The following is a 21,098-nucleotide window of genomic DNA, read 5'->3' as shown; positions in this document are numbered from 1 at the left end:
TAAGTCATCTATTTAACTTTTCAAGTATTTGCTTATTCTATTCACATATGTAGAAAGTTGCATGCTTCTTGGAATACTTAAAAAAACCCATTGCATTTCTAACCTTTTAATGTTATATTGAAAATGAAACGGCCAATATCAATGAATACACAAAGTACATGTTAGGGAAAAGGTTAGTGAGTTTTAAAGATTACACATATTTCAAAATGATGAAAACATGGGTGACTTCTTAGACTCAATTATATTTATTGAGACTTCATTCTAAACAACAGTTGTTTACATAATAAAAAGGCATCATGTTTTGTTGCATAGAGGTTTGTATTTGGTCCTTCACACGACTAGAATGTACTTTCATTCTAATTAAAAGGCACAACTGGGGGTAAACAGGAGGAAAAGTCTTCAGGTTTCGTTTATTTAAGTGCATGTTTAGTCTTTGGTAGTTTTTGTATGGAATGTGTGCATTTGTGTGCGTAATTGAGCTTATGAGCCAGAGTTTTCATGATTCTACTGAACCACCTTCTTTCTATTATCCGTCAGCAGAACCTGCATTGATGGATGGCATTAAAAAAAACCTTGGGACTCCAAATTTGGTTATCTAACTAAGAAGATCCCCTGACAGTTTTGAGCTTAGGAAACCAGTTTTAAACTCCACGAGACATTATCAAAAAATACATTTAAATCAAGCTCAAAATGAGGCCAACTTCCAGTTTGGAGATACAAGGTTTTTCGCCGGACAGTGACGATTGTGAGATTGAGTCAGTGCGGTCTCACTTCTTCTTAGCATGTTTCTTGCAAATAGCGATGTACTCCAGGACGTCGTCGGGGGAGCCCATAGCCACAGGAGCCCGCTGGTGGATGCCCTCAGGCTGAATGTCCAGAATGGGCTCGAAGCCGGTGGAGGCCATGCCGCCCGCCTGCTCCATGATGAAGGCCATGGGGTTGCCTTCGTACAGCAGCCGCAGCTTTGAGAAGAGGGGACGGTTAGTTTCTGGTCCTAATGTCAAACTACTTAACAGGAATATTCCAATTTAAATATTTTTTATTAGTTTACAAAGCTCTGAATGGCTTAGCATTTTCATACTTAGTCAACCGTCTCTCCCTCCTTTACTATTATACTCTATACTAGAGTATTAGATGTACCAACAGTTAAAAGGATAGGTTCACAAGTTTTCAAGACAGACAAGTGAACATTGAAACAGGTTTTTCTTGCAGTAATTATTTCGCCATCACAAGATCTCTTCCTAATGAGGACATATTACAGCAAGCAAATCTGTTTCAACTTTCATATGGGAACCGGATTATTGCTTTAACACAGACTTAAAAAAATATGAAGGTATTCTTTAAGACAAAGAAATACAGCGATACAACCATTATAGATCACTGTAGAACAATATGCCCATAAATATTCAATATGGAACTTAACATCTTAAGACTTCTCTTTTGCTTTTATGTATTTTTCTTGCCTAAATTATTTTATTTATTAGTTTTATTTGTTGTAGTTTTTGCATTTGTAGCTTGTTGTGAGAAGTGAACCTAATGTTTGTCCTGAGTAAAGTAAAATAAAAACTAATATTGCATGACTTTTACTCAAAACTCAAGGGTGCCTTTTCCTTCTTTGCCTTTTTTTGTGGTCACTGACTCCAAAGAGCATCTTTGTTTGTTGACTGGGACTTGTATTATTATTGTATACTTATTTTTAAAACACTCATTCTCTCCGTCTCTTCTTGTCTGCATTACAAGTCAGGTGCTTTCCACCCTTAAAAATGTGACAACATCATGATTGGCTCAGTCTTGCAATCACTGGAAGGATGTGGAGGGTGAAGAAACGGCATTGTGACACTTTTTAGTTTGGTCTCATGTTACAAGTGACATGAACAAACTATTTTGATGGAAATCCCATGAAAAAAACAAAACCCAACAATGAAATGATCCCATTAGAGTATCGTCTGTGTATCCAAAGCCTTATTTAGTGTATTCCTCTGTGCTGTAGATCTCTGTTGTTAATATGTCAATATTAAAACCATCAATGAGCACCACTGTTGCACTGCGTGACACGTTCCTTCATTATGATGAATATGAACTAGTAGTTTATTTTGAGTGGAACCCACATACATTGTACTGCTGCTGTAAATACTTGCTAGCATACCAAATCCACGGCTGAAGATAGACTAAAGTTCAGTTTATTACAACAATTGACAATTAAACTATATTCATCACCTGTATTAAAAAAATGTACGTCTTCAGTAAGTAAGCGCAACAGAAAGGGTTGAGAAGTCAGAAGTACTAAGAGACAGACTATTGCATTGTTGGTTTGAATCTTTTCATGGGATTTAGGGACAATAACAAAAATGTTGATTATCACCAGCCGTATCCTTTAAGCTTGTTCACACGTGCATAAACTACAGGAGGCATTTTAAAAATGTAACTTTAACAATGGAGGTTTATGTCTTTATAGAATACCATATACCATTCTATATACATACATTCTATTATTGCATTTACTAAATTTGTACCGTTCGCTTTGCTTTTAAGATGGAACATTTAAAATTTCAGAACATTTATTAGGCCTTTAAAACGTGTATATAAAATAGTTTGATATTTGAGGAAGCAGCGGAAAGCAGCATGGGACGTTACCTTTCCTTGGGGGCTCTTCACATTTCCTGGGTATAAAAAGATGCCTCCATACATCAGCGTCCGGTGGACATCTGCCACCATTGAACCAATGTAACGGGCACCGTAAGGCTCACTGCCATCCTACAGTCATTTAAGATGGGGCATTAGTAAGCTACTTAAACCTAAAGATCTACATTTGAAAATACAAACATATCATCCAAGACTGCAGATAAAAATTTGTCATTGGCATATTTACATTTAAATGTATGTTGATTAATGTCCACTGTCCCCCATTAATAAAAACATACAAAAACATTACTATGATTGAAGCTCTCCCCACACATGTCCTAACATCAGTGTTACCTGAGGGAACTTCTTCTTCTGCAGGTACTCTGTGACAGCGGGGTCAAAGTACTTTGCGTAACCTTCATTCACGCTGTAAATCTTGCCTCGCTTCTTGATCTTCACATCCCGATCAACCAGGATAAATTCGCCAAGTGCCTGATGAGCAAAAAGCAGAAAATGTTATTAACAACTTCAGCAAAAAAAGATTGATGTGAAATACAGAGCCTTCAACAGTGTACTAACTGGGTCGAGCATGAAGCCGTTGACTCCATCGCCGGTGGAGATCACCATCATGGTTGCGCTGCCGTAGAGGGCGTAGCCTGCCGCCACAAGGGTCCTGCCAGGGTGCAGGGCGTCCTTCTCACAGGGCTCATCATCTGTGGTCTGAGGGAAACAGTATAAAATATAGCATCATGGACTCATTCCCTTTTCATTTCAGTGGTGTTTATTATTTCTAACAAAGGAATTGAGGAGTCGAATCGGTCAATAGATAGCTTGTTCACATCTGCAGCTATGATAAAAGTGTTTGTTAAACCTGATTTTTCTTCCTTGCAAATTCATTTCTCATGTGTAATAATTTATTTTAATTAATTACATTGTAACTGCCACTGAATAGATACGTTTTGCCTCCGAGGGCTACTGACCATAAAAGAACTCTGGGTTTGGAGTGGACTTTGGACAAACAAAGACACTTTATCACAGGAATTTTAACTTGTGTTAGTACCTTTTTGTAGATAGCAAAGATGGTTCCGATGGAGACGAGACAGTCGATGTTGGATGAGCCATCCAAAGGGTCAAAGCACACAACGTATTTGCCCTGGAAAAGAAGGAAGAGAAGAGTTGTAAACAAACAAAAGTTACCTTATACATTCAGCGTTTCTCACCAAAATGCAGTGTCTGTGTCTGTACATCCTTGAGGTCAAAAAACATCCTGAATGCATTTTACCTTATCACAAAACATTCGCAAAGCTGACTTTTTAAAACGTATTTTAAACCTTGCATTGTCTACATTCATATTTAGCTAGCATTCATTGTCCCTGTCTTTTGTTGATGCATTAGATTATTAGTGGAATACTGTGAAACCATTGGCAGGAATGTGTATTGCGTCATTCACGTGCATGCGTGTCCTCGTGGTCGTGCATGAGCTAAACAAAACGGTGACTGACTCACAGAAAAAGCTCCATGGCCAACCTTTAACCTTATGCCTAACAGTGACAAATAAATAGGAGTTTGACGTGTACCTGCTGTGCAAGTAATAGAAGTACTTTTTAACAATGACAATTATTTTTGACAGGAAAAACCTGAAAACCCAAGCCTTTTTTTACTAAACCAGTTATATGAGATAAGATCCCATGAGGAAAAGATCTGAAAAACCCAGAGAAAATCAGATGATCCCGTTTTAGTCTGCCAACGGTTCATTCTAAAGATGAGATCCCAAATCAACGAGAGCAGGTTTTCCCAGCTCAGTGGGGTCTAAAGGAACCTCAAACGTTTCCCCACTGGTCACACTTACCCTCAACTCTGGCTCTATAATGATGGCGTTCTCATTCTCCTCAGACACCAGCACACAGGAGGTAAACGACGACTTGATCATGTTGATGACCAGATCATTGGACAGAATGTCCAGCTTCTTCACCTGGTCACCAGTCACATTGGTGCTGCCAGCAATGCCAAAACTGAGGAGACATAAAAGATAAAAATGTGTTAGAGTGAGGATGAAATGTCACTGATTAAAAATGTCACTTCTCTGTACACACAAAATCACAAGTGTGCAATGACACATAAAATTTTAATTCAATACCTTTATTCCCACATTTTTTGCTGTTTCTTTATATGTATTTTTATTTTATCAGTTTGTATCAATTTTCTCTGTTTTTTGTTCTACATGATGTTATGAAATTTTAAAATTATGAAGGTGGAGGCTTCAAATAAGCCCACTGGGATTTTTGCCTCTCCCTGCACTGTACTTGTTTGTTATCTTTGTCACTTAAAAATTTCAGCTCACTGGTAGATTCTATTCTGTTTTCCTCTGTACATTAACTGAAAAAAAGGTTATTTAAGCAGCTCTACGGTTTTGTACAGAGATAAGTTTGATTGGAAAAAAATCATGTCGTCCAGTTAAGAGGAAGGAAGTAAGAAAAAAAAACCCTGCACCTGTTGCATGACAATGCATTTCTAAAAACGGTAGTGGTTAGTTGCGTCAACCACTTAAGTGAAGTCTAAATCAGAATCAGCCATAAAAGTTTAGCACATGCAAAAAATTTCTGCTCAGGCAAACAAAAAATGCAAACACAACATTGTAAAATAAATATTCATGTACATATTTAGGGGATAGGTCTATTATTGTAATGTACTGTGAGATGGCATCAGTAATAGAGAGTTAAAGTGGACCAACACATAGTAACAAGATCATATAACAAATGCAAAATATTAAAACAGTGAAGACAGAATAAGACAACAATAAGACATGATACGGTAATTAAATTGGCGTGGTGGTTTCAGGTATGCGCTTCCTGATTGGCGCATATAGAACCTGTTTGTGCCAACGTGGATGCATGATGGGGCTAAAGGAACTGTGCAAAAACACGTATTGCTCTATAAACAAAAATGATATCTTATACTCAGTGAGGATTGTTTACTCACAGGTGGGCGATCCCAGCTTTGCGCACAGCGCTGGAAATGGCCTTCACCGCCGTGCACAGCGAGTTGAGCAGCGTTGTCAGCTCCCCGGTGCCTTTCGCCTTCCTGCCCTCCTCTATAACGAACCGGGTCATGGTGACCACGTTGGTGTCGAAGGCTGCTTGGTCGGACATGGTTGCTGATGGTCTCCTGCAGCCTGAGAGTAGAAGTTGGAGAAACTGCTGCAGGATTTAAATGCTGTGCAACGCGGAACTGGAGTGGGAGGGGGTGATGACACGAAGGCAATCCAAAGCTGCAGGAGAGGTGTGGCCCCGCTGGAAACACTATACCCCGCTTTGTACAAACTCAACTGGTTAGTGATGAAATGATAATGTTACCAATAGAGGGATGTGACAAGAATAATAGACTCTGTGCATGCCTGAATTCAAACTGTCGTTGCGCAAGATGGGTCGTGTACCTACTTTTCAGCAGGTTTGATAGTGTGAATGAACAATTTCATAATTGTTTAGGCTACTTCTGATAATGTGTATTCCCATTCTTCTTGCTTTTGAACAGATTTAACTTTTTAGCTTTCAGATTTTTTTGTCCCAGATCTATCTATCTATCTATCTATCTATCCATCCATCCATCCATCTATCCATCCATCCATCTATCCATCTATCTATCCATCTATCCATCCATCTATCTATCCATCTATCCATCTATCTATCTATCTATCCATCTATCTATCTATCTATCTATCCATCCATCCATCCATCTATCCATCCATCCATCTATCCATCTATCCATCTATCTATCTATCCATCCATCTATCCATCTATCTATCCATCCATCCATCTATCCATCCATCCATCTATCCATCTATCTATATATCTATCTATCTCCATCCATCCATCACATAGGCTACATGGATGCAGGTGCCAATTTGATTAATATTGCAATTTTCATTGATCGCGATTCTAGAAGTAGCCTATAATTGCTTCCTTAAAAAAATAAAAGTTGAATAATACACTTAGAGACAATATATCATGAGACATTTCTGAAAACAAATTGTTTTTTAAATAGAATGCACATCACATTTGTTGACATTACATGACATTTATTTCATTTGTAAAGAAGTAAGTAGTTTCTGTTTTTTGTCCCAGATCCATCCATCCATCCATCCCTTCCATTCCTTCCATCCATCCATTCCTTTGTTGAATTTGGAGCAACTTACAACTTATTATTAGCCTAGAAATTTAGACGCACCCTAGCGGCAGCAATGTAATTTAAACTGTAAACTAAACTGTTGGCTTGCGAGCTGGAAAAACCAAATTAATTGATTCTTTTTTTGCTTTTGTTTTTAAATGTAATTTCAAAGTGCTTTTACAGCAATGAAAAACGTCGTTAGCACTTTGAGTTTTTTATATACTGCTGGGGAGCTTGTAAATTTCCCCTTCAGGGAATGAAGCTTTATCTTAATCTATAATATATTATAATGTATTAGTTGATTATCTTTTGTATTATTAACCTGAACATTCAAAGTAACTTAAATGATCAAATAGGCCTACATGTAATGGAGAAATAAGTACAATATTTGTTCTAAAATGTATCATAGTGGAAGTAAAAAGTAGCATAACATGGAAATACTCAAGCAAAGTACAAGTAACTCAAATTTGTACTTGTGCAGTGCTTGAGTAAATGTAGCCTACTTTCCACCATTGCTTGTAGTGAAGTTAAACTACAAATAGACTATACACTTTTTATAAGTAGGCTTATTAAGTAAACATTTTTTATAAAGAGAAAGAAAAGTGGGAAAGCTGTGTTGTGCAAAGTGTTTTACAATTACATAAAGCATAGGTCTACAAGAGAATATTATAGCCTACATAAAAAACACAATACAATTATAACAAATCATAAAGTAAATGTATACTGTAGGCCTATAATCGTATCACTATACACACAGTGGCATTTTCTAAGGTGTTGAACTTAATCTATATTGCTATTAAAACAAAACGCCACAAGATGGCGGTCTTGGCCAGTCAACTTCGTTAGGGCTCTTTGCTCTGTCCCAAACACTGAATGCGTGTTGTTTTGGTAGCTTAGAATAAGCATTAGTCTTCTAAATAATCACTTTATAGCTTTACACGTATATTGTATCAGACATTCCAAGACATTAAACAAGCTGAGCAATCTTAGAAACCTTTAAAATAAGACCACAAAGAATAATCTGCACTTCTATGACACAGAACCACTCATATTACTGCGCCAAACGAAAACCGCCCAGAAGTTCCCAGAACTAGGCCTATATTGTTTCGCGGAAGATAAACAGGTGTGTTAGCTGTCACAAAAAGTTACAAAAGATTTAGCTACTAGCTAAGTTACAAACTAAAAATAGTTAATTGTCAGGCAATGAAAGCGGTTAATCTCTCGACGTCTTGCTGAATGGCTAGATAAAGTGTCGAATATTAACCAGCAGCAGTTAAATATGCTTAGAATTATAATAGTTAACTAAAAGATGGCTAGAGAGTACATTTTCTGGTGGTTTAGCTCGCTGTAGCTCGGACAGTGAAAAGTAGGCCAACCTTGCAGCAGGTAGCTACACCTGTAGCTCTCTGACTGTAGCACTGAGCGGACTGAGCTGGTCTGGGCGCCGACTGCGCATGACCGCGGGTAAGCAACTTGCTGCTGAGGCGGACAAGTACAAAGAGGCTGCTGCTGCTGCTGCTGCTGGTGGTGCATATGGTGCATATGGGACGTGCCGTGTGCCACGGGGCTAAAGTATAACCTTGTAGAAGTTTGACGATAAGTTGCTGCCTCAACCGGACGACTTACCCTTCAACAACTTAACCCCAAATGAGGACAATCAGTTGAGTTAACAGAGAGGAGGAGTTGCATGTCCAAAAACAGCGTGTGGAGACTTGGCGTCGGGTAAGTTAAACGCTTTGCGGTTATAGAGAGCTTATGATATAGGCTATTAACGTTATCGTCAGCTTTTGATGATATTTTTGTGCGTATAAAAGCATGGACAAGGCTTTTCTTGGGTAACTTGGATTTGTGTCTTCGATGCACATTCTGGGTCAGGTGGCCCTGCAGCGACCAGACCAGACAATCCCATGAAGCGCTGCTGGTTAAGCAGGATTATGTTTAAAGTCATATGGCGTTTGCTGTACCTGCTCGTTTTGGTAATCTGGTGTTTTTAACTTAGACCAAACAAAGCTTGTTCCCGCCAGACAGGTGTCATGGAAGTGCTGGAGGTATGCTGCATATAACCTATGGGGTTGAACTTTGAGCTCCAAGTGCACGGAAATGTGGTGCGTGCGGAAAAGTATTTTTTTATTCATTCAAGATTGAACTTGTGAGCCTTATTGTGGTGTCTCATTTGATGATTTTGCTTTTTAAAACAGTTTGCATACACTGACCCATATCTCTCATGTGGTTTTAGTAATGCCTCACCATTATATGACCCATACTGACTCATCTTTGCCATGCATTTAAAAGCTTAAATCAGGTTCACCACAGATTTGGACGCCCCAAACATCCTCACCTCAAGTCTCTAAAAGAATAGTTATTTCCTTTTTTAACTATACTCATTTTCATTGTGTCTTTATGGGCTGTTGAAAGGCACTGTCATCAACTTTGAAATGTTCCACAGTGTTGTTGGTCATATCCAGTCTCCAAACCATACAGCAGCATTTGTTCTTCCCCTCCTCTTCAGATTTGGCATGCCATTACCTATTTCTTACTGCCAGAGGTTGAAGCAGGCAGATGAAGGCTCTGCTAAAGCATTTTAGGAAAATAATAGTAGGGATATAGACCTGGGTGGTGGTCCCTGTTGTGCTGGTGAATTGCTGGGGTCAAATAGAGGGCTCTTCATCTTCTACAGGGCTCTGAGGCTTTCCCACTTTTCTTTAGAGATAAAGCAATGAATTGATATGTCAACGGGAAGAATATGAGCCCTGTGACATCGGTTTAATTAAATTCTTCGGCTTCCAGTGTGGCACTTTTGGCATATCCCTGAATCCATTTTTCTACACTTTAATATAATAAGAATAGAGATTACAAACAGTGCTTTCATCGAAGGAGACCAAACAAAGCTTTCCTTCAGACATAAAAGTACCAACCTGCTGTGGCTTTGGTGAACCTGGTAGTCTTTTGTACAGTTGATTTAAAAAAATAAATAAAAATAAATAAATAAAATAAATAAATACATTTAGTTTTTACAGGTGTTCAACTCCAATTATGATTCAGTCTGTTTAAGACAATTTGGCTGCTTTCTGTTGTATATCAGTCTTAATGTATGCCAATAGTTTATGGTTTTGTTCAGCCATGAATACAGTGTATATATAACATATCTGCACTATTCTAATCAAACCAACACTCATTACAAAATAATTTAAATACCCATTCTCCTGATCTTGATATGTCATGTTGGTTAGCTAAGTGGACTTAATAAACTGGCAATTTATGTTTTTTTCAGCCTACCGGTCCTCTGCAGTAGAGCGAAAAAGTTTGTTTTGGACACTGCATCCAGCAGCTCAGTATTGTTTTGTGCTACACCGTATACAGGACATTATGTCTTCAACATGTCTGTCTCTACATGTGTCTGCACATTCTTAAGACTCAATAACTTGAAAACAATACATGGAAAGTTTTTTTTACCACAACATCTGAAGACAATGAGTTCAATAAGCCATTTTCTAACATTGCTGACTTCATCTATCTGTTAAAGATTGTCTTTTTACATTCAGACATAGGTGTTACGTTAGTTTTGTTAATAATTAAAATGCTCATTACTGCCACTTAAGGAAAGTATTTCTTTTATAAAATATCAGCTAATTAATGCTCTGTTTATTAGCATAAACGCATTGCATTGATTTTAGTGTGTGGGCAGCTCACGCGTCTCTTGCTTATTTTACTGACATTTCTGAGCTTGTTTGTACTGTAACACGCTTAGTGTTAAATCTGTACATTGTGCATGTTCTCCAGCAACACCCAGAGCATTCCACAGCCACTCACTGGTTTCCCCTTAACACATAAGCAGATCGGGTGGAAGCACAGCCTGGCGTCGGTTGGTACATCAGGCTTAGCGGCGCTCTGTGTACACATCATCAGGGTTGGTCAGTCAGCCTTTGTGGACATATGGCAGAGGTCTCTCAATTAACACCTTAGTGAGACGACCCTTCTGTCCACATGATCAAAGCTGGGCCTCTGCTGCTCAGACGTGTCACCCCCTTCAGCCTCCACCTCCCTGTGATTATGACTCCCATCCTTCCAGTGTTTTGTTGAGAGAAAATGACTTCCACTCCACTGCCTCGTCTGAGCGGTTTGCACGCCAAATCTGGCCCTGCTTTTCTTGCAGCGGAACAGTTTTTGTGGAATACTTGCCGTGGTGTTTTCTCTGTAATTTTATGTGGATGGGGTGCTGGGTTGTAATTTTAGTTTTGGTTTAACATCTGTGCATGCTTCTGTCCCATTTGTGCTTCTCTTGCATGTTTTAGTGCTTAAAATACCTTTCTTTGGCTGCTTTAAGCTGTTTTATTCTGTACTCCACTCTTACTGGTGTTAGTGTTTGACTGGGAAGGTGAAGGGAGTTGTTACAGCTGTTCAGCTCTTAAGTGTGGGATGAAGACCTACATGAGCCTCAGGGACTGCCCTGTTATTACAAGATCAAACCTACTTTGAGTAGTAGATCTACTGAAACGAACCATTAGAGCTCCCCTGCAAAAACCAAACCTCACTGAGAATTGTAATAAACAAAAAAAACAAAGTAGGCTACATAGTTGATGAAAGCTAAATCTGTGAAGTAAGATTCAGATTAGATTTTACATAAGTAGCCTCTAGTTATAAACCTGCAAAATCTAAAACAACAAGGCCAGCACATCAGATTTTACATGGAGAATAAAAAGAAAAAAGAAAAGCCAAGCTTTAGGGAATCCTCCTAAAAGATTTCCAGGGGCCTGGGGCAGCTGCCAGGCCACAACTCTGCATTGTTTGCAAATTTGCAAGGAAGTCATTATTGGAGTGATCAAAGCTCTGGCAGAACTGCTTGAAAATCGTTTTAAATCGGTGCTTGCTGGAGTTTAGAGGCTTAACAAGAGTCAGAGATGGATTGGGAGACATTTGTGTTGGCGTTTTCATTCTCATTGATCACAAATAGTAAATAGAATGGAAATATTATACAAACATTTGAGTGACAGTGTGTAATTTTGATGTAAAGGTCAGATGTAGAGCTTTTTTGAGTCATGGCAGTGTGTAAACATCAATTTGAATGCTTGATCACTGGACATTGTTCACATAGAAAAATCGTTCAAAAGGTTTCCCATTCTTTGACTTGTAATGTAAAGTAAGTAAAGTTTTTGTAAGGTCCTACATAGTACAGATGATGCTCAGCCCACACTTAAGTCCAAAGAAATCTCAACATGCACGTTAACTAGTTCACAACCAGCATTGTTGGGGAGTTTATGTAACGGACAATATTTTGGTCGGGACAACCAGCAGAAACTCCAGGAAGTTACTGGTCCCAGCCAAGAAATAGCGTGGCAGATAACCTGTAAAACAGATATTTATCATTTTCAACTACACGTTTTCGCACAGATTTAAGAAATGAGATGCGTGTTAATTAGTGAGCTTTATAGGTGCTGTCAGGCAGATTTTGTTGTGCCAGGCTAAATGTTTCCCTCCGTTTCCAGTCTTTATGCTAAGCTAAGATACCTGGCTTCTGGCCGTAGCATCACATTTACACATAGAGTACAGACATGAGAGTTGTATCAATCTTTTCATCTTACTCTCAGCAAGTTAACAGAATAAGTGTATTACCCAAAATGTAACTTCGTTCAACCCCTTCATTTAAGTAGCAATATGGCTGTCCCTGATGCCCCCTTCAGGTCAAATTTAGTTGGTGTAAAAATAGCAAAGTCTCTCCATTTTTCATCCACCCACAGGGCCGCTAATGTGGTTATAGACTTGTATGATGTTAGTGTAATATCGTGTAATACAAAAAAAAAAAAGAACTACCTTACTTTCACTCTGGTTTGTTAAATGGGTCTGGTGCTTCTTTGTGTCCAAAAATAGTTTGCTCAGAAAGCTATCGTCTTGCTGGTAGACTTGATAACCTCGTTTGCCTTTTTAAGGCCTGGAGAGCTGAAGTCCCCGTCAGTGGCATCTGTTGAGGTCGTGGACGTGTGCAAAACTCTAAGCTCACAAACTGTCGCATTAAATATCACAATATTCTTGACTGTAATGATCCCTCCTTGTGACCTGGATAGGAATATATGCGAAGATCTAGACGTTTTAGCCATTTAGAGAATTCTCAGATGATTCAGTACTGCATGCTTCAACTTGTGTTTGAGATTTCTGTTGAAAGGAATATTGTCGCGGTGAACATGAATGAGGGAAGGTATTTTTCTGTGTAGTCAGGATTAAAACCTGGCTAAACCTTGAAGTGTGTTTCACAAAGATGTTTTGTTTCCTGGTATGTTAATCCTTTTTTTCTTTTATTCATGCCTCCTCCCAGTCATCATGTGCTCTTTGCATCAGAGTCAATCGGTGGGAATAATTGGAAATCTGCCCTTTGCAAATTAATTTAGTTTAAATGAGGATTTCTTTTCGTTTCTCTTGAGTCATTTCTCCAACTTTTGCATACCTGATACCTTTTAATACCTATGAAGTTGTTTGGATAGTAGATATTATTTTGACCTGCCTTTCATAAAAAACAATGGCTGGAAAACACTTAACCAAACTCTCTGGCATGCATGTGGTTTATTCAACATGTTAACACGAAATACTTACCGACCTTGGACCGGATGTAATTAATGTGTGTTGGAGTTGTACAGATTACAGCTGCATAGTATGAGGAAAATATGCCATAGTGTATTGCGATAACGATATTACTTGCGATAAATAAACAGATACTAGAGTGTACTCAGTTCTGCCTTTCTGCTGCTTTTAGTATACTGCTAAAATACAACAAATAGCTTGTTGAATAAAGAAAAAAATGACAGGAAATGATTAACATACAACATACTTTTATGGAGCTAATTGAACATTTACCTGAACACCAAAGGCAACTATAAAGAAGGGATAGTTACATTTTTAAAGTGCAGTTTTCTAGTGTTACTCTTTCAACTAACTGAAAAAACATTAAATCAAAAAAAAGATGAATTGTGCAGACCTAGTCACAGACCTAGTCACAATCAGCAATTTGTATTTACAAAACTTCCGCAGCTGCCTACATCCGAAGGAAGTGTCAGTTGAGTAGGAGCTGAGTTTTCCCTCAGCTTGTTAATATCTCTTCAGAACTACTTGACCTACCCTGAAAAAGGGAGTAGTGAAAGATCCCGCCCGGTTCTTGTACGCTAAGCAGGACAATGCAGGTGCAAAAAGAATTCAGGGCTCAATTGATAGTGTGATAATCCCTCAGCTATGCAGGCATGCACAGACTCTGCCTGTCAAGTTGAAGCCTTACACAAGAAATCTGATTAAATTCAGGCAGAACTCTTATCAGGAGAGCTAAGCAGCTGTAAACGGGTGGCATACTCGAATTGTTTACCAAAAGTACCATGTTCTGTTGCAGCAGAAATTCACCTGAGTGTATTTAATTAAACATGGGTGCATTACCAAGACCGAGATTCTGTTATTTCTTCTTTCAAAAGGTGCTCAGTCTGGCTTTAACCTGAATTAGTCAAAACGCTCAAGAGATGTAAGAGACAAAGATTACTCTGGATAGAGCGCTCACCTTCTGCTGTTGGGTTGAAAATGTGATGGTTTGATTAATCAGCTTGTGTATAGCATTTGAGCCTATACGTAGGTGAATCTGTGGTTCCTTTTTTAATTGAAAGAGTAGACACAATACCCAAGGGCTAATGGAAACGCCCACAATTCCTCCACACTTTCATTATCCTCCACACCACAGACAGAGCTGTTGAATTGTCTCCTGCCAGGGATGCCACTGTTTACGGCTGAGAGAATCCCAGAGCCTCGGCCCACTGGTCACCAGGCTGCTCATGTTACAGTCTCCCTCACTGGCTGGTATTGTCAGGTTACTGTGTGTGTGTGTGTGTGTGTGTGTGTGTGTGTGTGTTTGTGTTTGGTGTCTGAGCGGCTGTGTTGTGATTGGCCCGTGCTCTGCCATGTGAGACAGCGTCGGGTGACGTCTCCATGTTAATCCCTCATTTCTCTCTGGGATGTTTTCTCTCTAGTTGTACTGGGAGCTGTCTGTGTGAGGTGCAGCTGAGGGGAAATGCATTCACACAATAACTTTGAGACTTTTAAGGTGTGAGGAGGGTGAGTACAAAATATGTTTTGAAGTCAACAGTTGCTAATACAGCTGTTGCATTGTTTTCTGTAGATGTCTACATTTTGAGAGCTTTGTCTCCATGCAGAAGATGACAAACTTCCAGAGAACCCAGGAAAAAATGCATGTATTGCATCTACATGGTGTGCCATTGTTTCTTCTTTCATAAGATTATCACATAGCTTTTTTTGAAGGGGGGGGGGGGCGGCTGTCTGTTTTGTCTATAGCTGCTGCTTTACACATTCCCAGTGAAGATCTAGTCACTCTGACCATATTGCTGGCTGGGGCTCCACCTCTTTGCCTATGCAAAAATGACTATCTTGTGGCCTTTTTTTAACTAACACTGGCCGGTATTACTTGTTCTGTTGGAGCTTTCACACCTGACCCGTTTGTTGTGCTTCAAGGAAACTCTGGAGTGTTTGCCTCATTGGTTCAGTGTGTTCAGGCTGGTGGTAAAGCTGTCAGTTGAGCTCTAGTTTTGACAAAACAGCCAGACAAAGAGACACCTTTTTCATGTGGCCTCAGTCTGTTCCCACGTAGACTCTGGTGCTGTTTGTTTGTGGCAGGAAAGCAAAATGGACCAACCACAGGATTTTATGATGGTAGATATGTGATTTTAGCTGGAGCTCAGAAACTAAACTACAATTATAAACCACAAGACGCCTCCTTTTCATCCTGTTTCTACCTGTTCGTTATTATCCATAACGTGTGGTTGAACTGCAATTTGGACCAAAAAAAAGCTCATACTTAGTTTTTATTTCTTTGACACTAGTCCATATGACTTCAGTTTACTCCTCTCGGTTTGCTTGTGAAAAGTCAGTGTTAACAGAAAATGGACCAGAAATAAAAGGGAATATTTTTCTGTTGGTCGGGACCAAATGAACCAAACTAAAAGGTTGTGATAGTGACCTGAGACCAATCCAGTAACCTGTTTATCACAGAAGTAGTAGCACTGATAAAGACCGATGCCTCTCATCCTTAGAAGTTGTGCTTTAACGCACCATATACGTAAGCTGACCACGAACACGTCCATAGGTTCTGCAGATACATGAGACGAAAGAAACTTGCTCAGTAGTCTGTGTCCTAAGAATCTACAGCCATGCTAGCGGTTTTGTGAGGCAGTGCTTTGAGCTAAATGCTAACGTCGGCATGCTACAATGCTCAGTGACAATGCTAACATGTCGATGCTTATCAAGCAACCGCTAACGGGTCTCTTGGTGTGTACTGCTGGGTTATGCAGTGGTCATGTTATATCAGATTTACAGTAATTGCAAGCTGCCAACTAGGGCAGAAAGTCTACATCCTTGTGGAAATTGTCTCGAAATTGTGGCAATCATTACATTTCATTCTACTTTAGGGCTGGGCAATATATCAATATTATATCGATATATGAGGCTAGATAGCGTCTTAAATTTTGGATATCGTAATATCCTGATATGACACAAGTGTTGTCTTTTCCTGGTTTTAAAGGCTGCATTACAGTAGAGTGATGTCATTTTCTGAACACACCAGACTGTTCTAGCTGTTCCATTATTTGCCTTTACCCACATAGTTATTATATCAACATAACAGATGATTATCTATCAAAAATATCATATTTTGTAAAAGCACCAATTGTCAACCCTACAATATCGCCACAGTAGATATCGAGGTATTTGGTCGAAAATATCGGGATATTTGATTTTCTCCATATCGCCCAGCTCTATCCTACTTTTGTTCAGTAAATCAGTTCACTGTGAAATACATCATGATAAGGAGTAATTTTACATTTTGGAAATGAGAATGTTTTTAAGAAGTTGTCGTCATACTCTTTAAATTTGAAATGAAGGCATGAGAAAGCCGAAGAACCTTTCCTCTAATTAAAGTAAATATCTCATTTCCTCTGGTCATGTAACAAATTTACAGTCAGGTGAAGACAACACTTTTCCATGGTCCTTAAATCAGAAGCAAAGCTGTTTTCCCAGTTAAAGGTCTATGGCCAAATGCCTTTTGATTCGATGTATAAACATCTTCCCGAAAGAAGAAGGTCGGGCGTTTCTCGGTAAATTGTTAAACTGCAGCAGTAAATTATTTCCTCTTGTGGTCAGTGGGGCTTTGTTTACAGTGGAGATTGACTCCCTGGTGACACCATTGATCTTATCTGCTGTGGTTAAAGCTTCTGTGCACATGAAGGCCTGCTGTCAGCAGCACACCACATGGGGAGCGTTTTTAATATGAGGCTGCGTTTGCAGGAGGCTGCATTTCAACATCCCACGTTAATTATAGTGAGCAAATACTTGTGTTCTGTAATCAACACATAGATGATCGAGGGAATTATAATGATTTGCTGTTAAGCGTGATAAACGTTTTTGTTTTATGTATTCACTTTACTTAAACTACTTACTAATTCACAAAAGTGCTGTTGTTGGTAAAGTGAAATATGTCCACAGTGTTTGGCCGTGTGACTTTTTACTCCTCATCACCGTGCTGTGGTGAAGTCGGCTTGACAATGGCCCTGCGCCCTCTCTCAGGTTTCAGTTTCCACAAAGTGAGGGGCAGATCACCCTGGCAACGCTGTCCACGGGTTCCCCGACCTATCACATGTTCCCCCTCTGAGGAGTGTCGAGCCCAAGGTCGCTTCCTCTGCTAGGCGTCTGTGATCGAAGGATGGGCATTTATGAGGCAAGTTGTTACAAGAATTGTAAAACCGTTTTTCTGTAAATAGCTGCAGCATGTAGCTTTTTTTTAGCTTAAGTGATAGTTTTCTCACCTCTGAGACTTAAGAGCTGTATTCATTCACAACTACACTGTACAAATTTCAGCCGCTTTTTCCAGTCATCAGTCTCGTGTATTTAACGGAATAAATTGGGTTCATTTTTAATCCATACTGCAATCTAAACTTGCTGAGTAAAGCTGGATTTGTACTTGACGAAAGGTTAACGGAAGTTCTGCTGTAGATGCCTACTAAGGCAGTCAACGAATATTCTAAATTATCTACTACGATTGTCTGCCTGCCGTGTTCCAGCGTGGGCCTGGGCTGCTGCTCCCTAAACGTTCATCTCCCTGTCTGTGTAATGTGCGATTGAGCCCAGCCAGTCGTCCAGAGAATTCACAGCGAGCGAGTGGGCATGTTGATGACACATCATGTGGCTGGCTCCAACAATCAACAAGAGCGAAGAAGAAGATTCCACAAAGACGCCAACGAATGAGAGAGAAGACAAGATTCTTGAACTTCTGTCGGTAAGGACTGATGCCGAAATTGTCGGACAAATTCAAGGAACGGCAAGAGACTCGGTTGTTTATGACCACATTACAAACCGGCTACGTGATCGCGGTCTGCATCATATCCTGCCTCCTGCAAGTTTTACTTTATATAGGACACTATTTTATTAGTAAACTTTGTAATGTGTAGTGCTGCAACTACCGATTTATTTTTGTTGTTGATTAATGTTTAAATCTATAGTGCGTAGTTTCTGCCGCCCCCCATGAGGAATTCTAAGTAATGACAACAAAACTGTCGGCGCGTCCACATGATACAAGCCTTTCAATGTTGATCAGTGTTTTCCAAAGCCCCAGACAACGTGCTCCAATGTCTTGTTTTGTCCACAACCAGAGAAGTGTCACAGAGGAGTAAAGAAACTAGAAAATATTCACATTTAAGTAGCTGGAATCAGAGAAATTCATAAAGATATATTTCATTACCCATTCAGTATTTATTCCTTTTGCATTATATGTTTATAACTTCAAGAAACACTTGGCTTGTATGTATACATTGTGTGTTTGTATGTTGTTGGTCATTGTTGCAGTGGTTGACCCTTGAAGGGTTTGCAGTTCACATCACGTTAGTCTGATTTAAATAGAGCTGGGCAATATATCGATATATCGATAACGTGATATGAGACTAGATATCGTCTTAGATTTTGGATATCGTAATGTGGCATAAGTGTTGTCTCTCCTGGTTTTAAAGGCTGCATTACAGTAAAGTTATGCCATTTTCTGAACACACCAGACTGTTGTAACTGTTCTATTATTTTCCTTTACCCACTTAGTCGTTAAGTCCACATTACTGATGATTATTTATCAAAAATCTCATCGTGTAAATGTTTTGTGAAAGCACCAATAGTCAACACTACACTACAACACTATTGTGATATTTGATTTTCTATTGTTTCTATTCTTATGTTTATTGGTTCATATACAGTGTTATAGTTATCTTATGTAGGCATTGTTTCTTTTTATTGAGAGATGTAGCCTTTTATTTACTGGAAAGTCTTACCGCTGTATAGGGGTAGTTATCCCAGGAGTCATGAGCACATTTAATCCTGTTGGACAGGTTAAACAGGTTGTTGAAAGTCAGCCTGTTTTGTTTATTCAAATTAGAGATAGTGCTCTTTCTTTTAATAATACAGGGCTGGGTTTTGACTTGTTAGAACATAATGCAGCAGTTTAATTTGTAGTTCTAATACTGCAACAGAATGTTACCTTGCTAACCTTTTTTTTTTTTTTTATTTAAAGATTATTTTTTTGGGCTTTTCTGCTTTTAATTTTGACAGGACAGCTAGGTGAGAAAGGGGAGAGAGAGGGGGGAGACACGCAGGAAATCGTCACACGTCGGATTCGAACCCTGGACCTCTGGGTCGAGGCATAAACTTGTGCGCCTGCTCTACCCACTGAATCAACCCAGCCACTAGCTAACCTTTTTTCATGTGATATTTATTTGACCTGCTGGAACTGAGATTTCCACAAGTTGACCAACATGAGATACTTTCTTCTTGTTTAAATGTGCTCTCTGTAAACTTTCTTACTGTAATAAATATGCTGAGATGGTTTGATATTTTAAACCATACAAAGTGGATGGTATGCAGTGACAAAGGCCAACGGAGTGGTTAGTTTGTGGAGTTGTCTCCGGTTGACTGCTCTGAAAATGAAAACCCTGCATAATTTAAAAAAAATAATAATTTCAATATTTTGCAGTGATGAGGACATTGACATAAAATGAATGAGTATAACTATTCCAATGAGCTCATATTTAGAGGATATTTAAAAAACAAAAAAAACAAAACAGGAATGGCAGTGTAATGTTTCCAGATAAATTAAATACATTTGACAGTACCCATTTATCTGTTGTTCATTGTTGATACAGCAACCCTCCCTTCCTGTCTCGTCTAGCTGTTTTGCATATTCAGTGACATCTGCCACCAAACCTCTCCACCTGCAAATGCTGATTGTTCCTGCTTTTCAGCGTCGCTGAAATAATAGCAGAGCACCGGTCACCAGTCAAGTCAATATTTGTTCATGGACAGCGCCTTCTGGGCAGCATGTGTCTGTCTGTTTATTGGAGACGGTTAGTGACGTTGACTTAATAATGGGACTGATCTGGATGATCTAAGCCAATTTTTAGAAATTATGTTTAAACTTAAAACAGAATATTACTAGAGTATTACTATTTCTAAGCTAAAATATTTTCACCCTGCAAAATCAGATCAGATCTCTTGCCGCCAAATAAAGTTTAGTTGTAGTTGACTATAAAAGCTTAAATTACCGGAATAGATAGATGGATAGATAGATAATTTAAGCTTTTATATGCGCCATTTTAAACAATATCATTCTCAAACCAGGGAAGTTGCTTATTATGCATTTAAACCATAATACTGCACAGTACATATACCTGTTGGGAGGCTCCTGTGTGTTTGGCTTTTTTCAGTTACCACTACTGATCTGATTGATGGATGTGGAGCAGCATTTGTATACATGAAGTGCACTTGTACATCCAACAAATCATCTAATTAACTTAAAACTACACTATTCTTATTGCTTGGATCCTCATGACAGTAGCTCTTTGTACAATAAAACCTTTACTCCCAGACACCTCTTTCGTATTCACCTGGGTGAATCAGTCACATATCTTGCATTGTTTAAACAGTAGTTTTCTATGCAGGTCCATAAAACTGCTTCCATTATTGCAGTGATTTGTTTTCCATTTGGTCACTAAAGCACATATAATTTTGATCTGCTACTTAAAGCTTTGCCAAGTGAATACTCAACGGTTACCTTGGGGAAACACATGCAGCCAAACTAACAGTCTGTCTATAGCAAGCCAAAAAGAAAATGAAGGCACTTAAACTGTCTAAAATACTAATAATGTTGAATGTTTTGTCAAGCTTGTATCGACAGCTCTACAGCTCTTTTTCTAAAAAAAAAAAAAAAGTTTAAATGACTTTTATTTAAACATTAGATAGCAACAGAT

General features: G+C 38.9%; 2 protein-coding genes across 5 annotated transcripts in view; one reads left to right on the top strand and one right to left on the bottom strand.

Annotated features, from left to right (window-relative positions):
- Window positions 1-222: 222 nt before the first annotated feature.
- Window positions 223-8,334, bottom strand: fbp1a (fructose-1,6-bisphosphatase 1a). The gene is made up of 8 exons (XM_031305215.1): window positions 8,163-8,334; window positions 5,602-5,794; window positions 4,472-4,634; window positions 3,683-3,775; window positions 3,202-3,342; window positions 2,977-3,114; window positions 2,635-2,754; window positions 223-962 (listed from the first exon to the last, which is right to left on the bottom strand). The coding sequence occupies exons 1-8, from the start codon at window positions 8,326-8,328 to the stop codon at window positions 768-770; spliced, it is 1,209 nt and encodes a 402-aa protein (XP_031161075.1). The 5' UTR covers window positions 8,329-8,334; the 3' UTR covers window positions 223-767.
- kank1a (KN motif and ankyrin repeat domains 1a) overlaps window positions 8,269-21,098 on the top strand; it is a 58,581-nt gene continuing 45,751 nt past the window's right edge. For 2 of the 4 annotated variants that reach the window (XM_031305214.2, XM_035996047.1), the window contains exon 1: window positions 8,269-8,508. The gene's annotated coding sequence lies outside the window, so the exon portion shown is untranslated. Of the gene's footprint in view, window positions 8,509-8,785; window positions 8,892-14,753; window positions 14,863-21,098 lie in introns of those variants that run through there. The other 2 variants (XM_035996051.1, XM_035996048.1) reach the window with 2 other exon arrangements.

Source organism: Sander lucioperca, chromosome 2 (genome assembly GCF_008315115.2).
Source record: "Sander lucioperca isolate FBNREF2018 chromosome 2, SLUC_FBN_1.2, whole genome shotgun sequence".
NCBI classification, from domain to species: domain Eukaryota; kingdom Metazoa; phylum Chordata; class Actinopteri; order Perciformes; family Percidae; genus Sander; species Sander lucioperca.
Note: the sequence above shows the minus strand (reverse complement) of the source record. Positions and strands in the feature narration are given on the sequence as shown.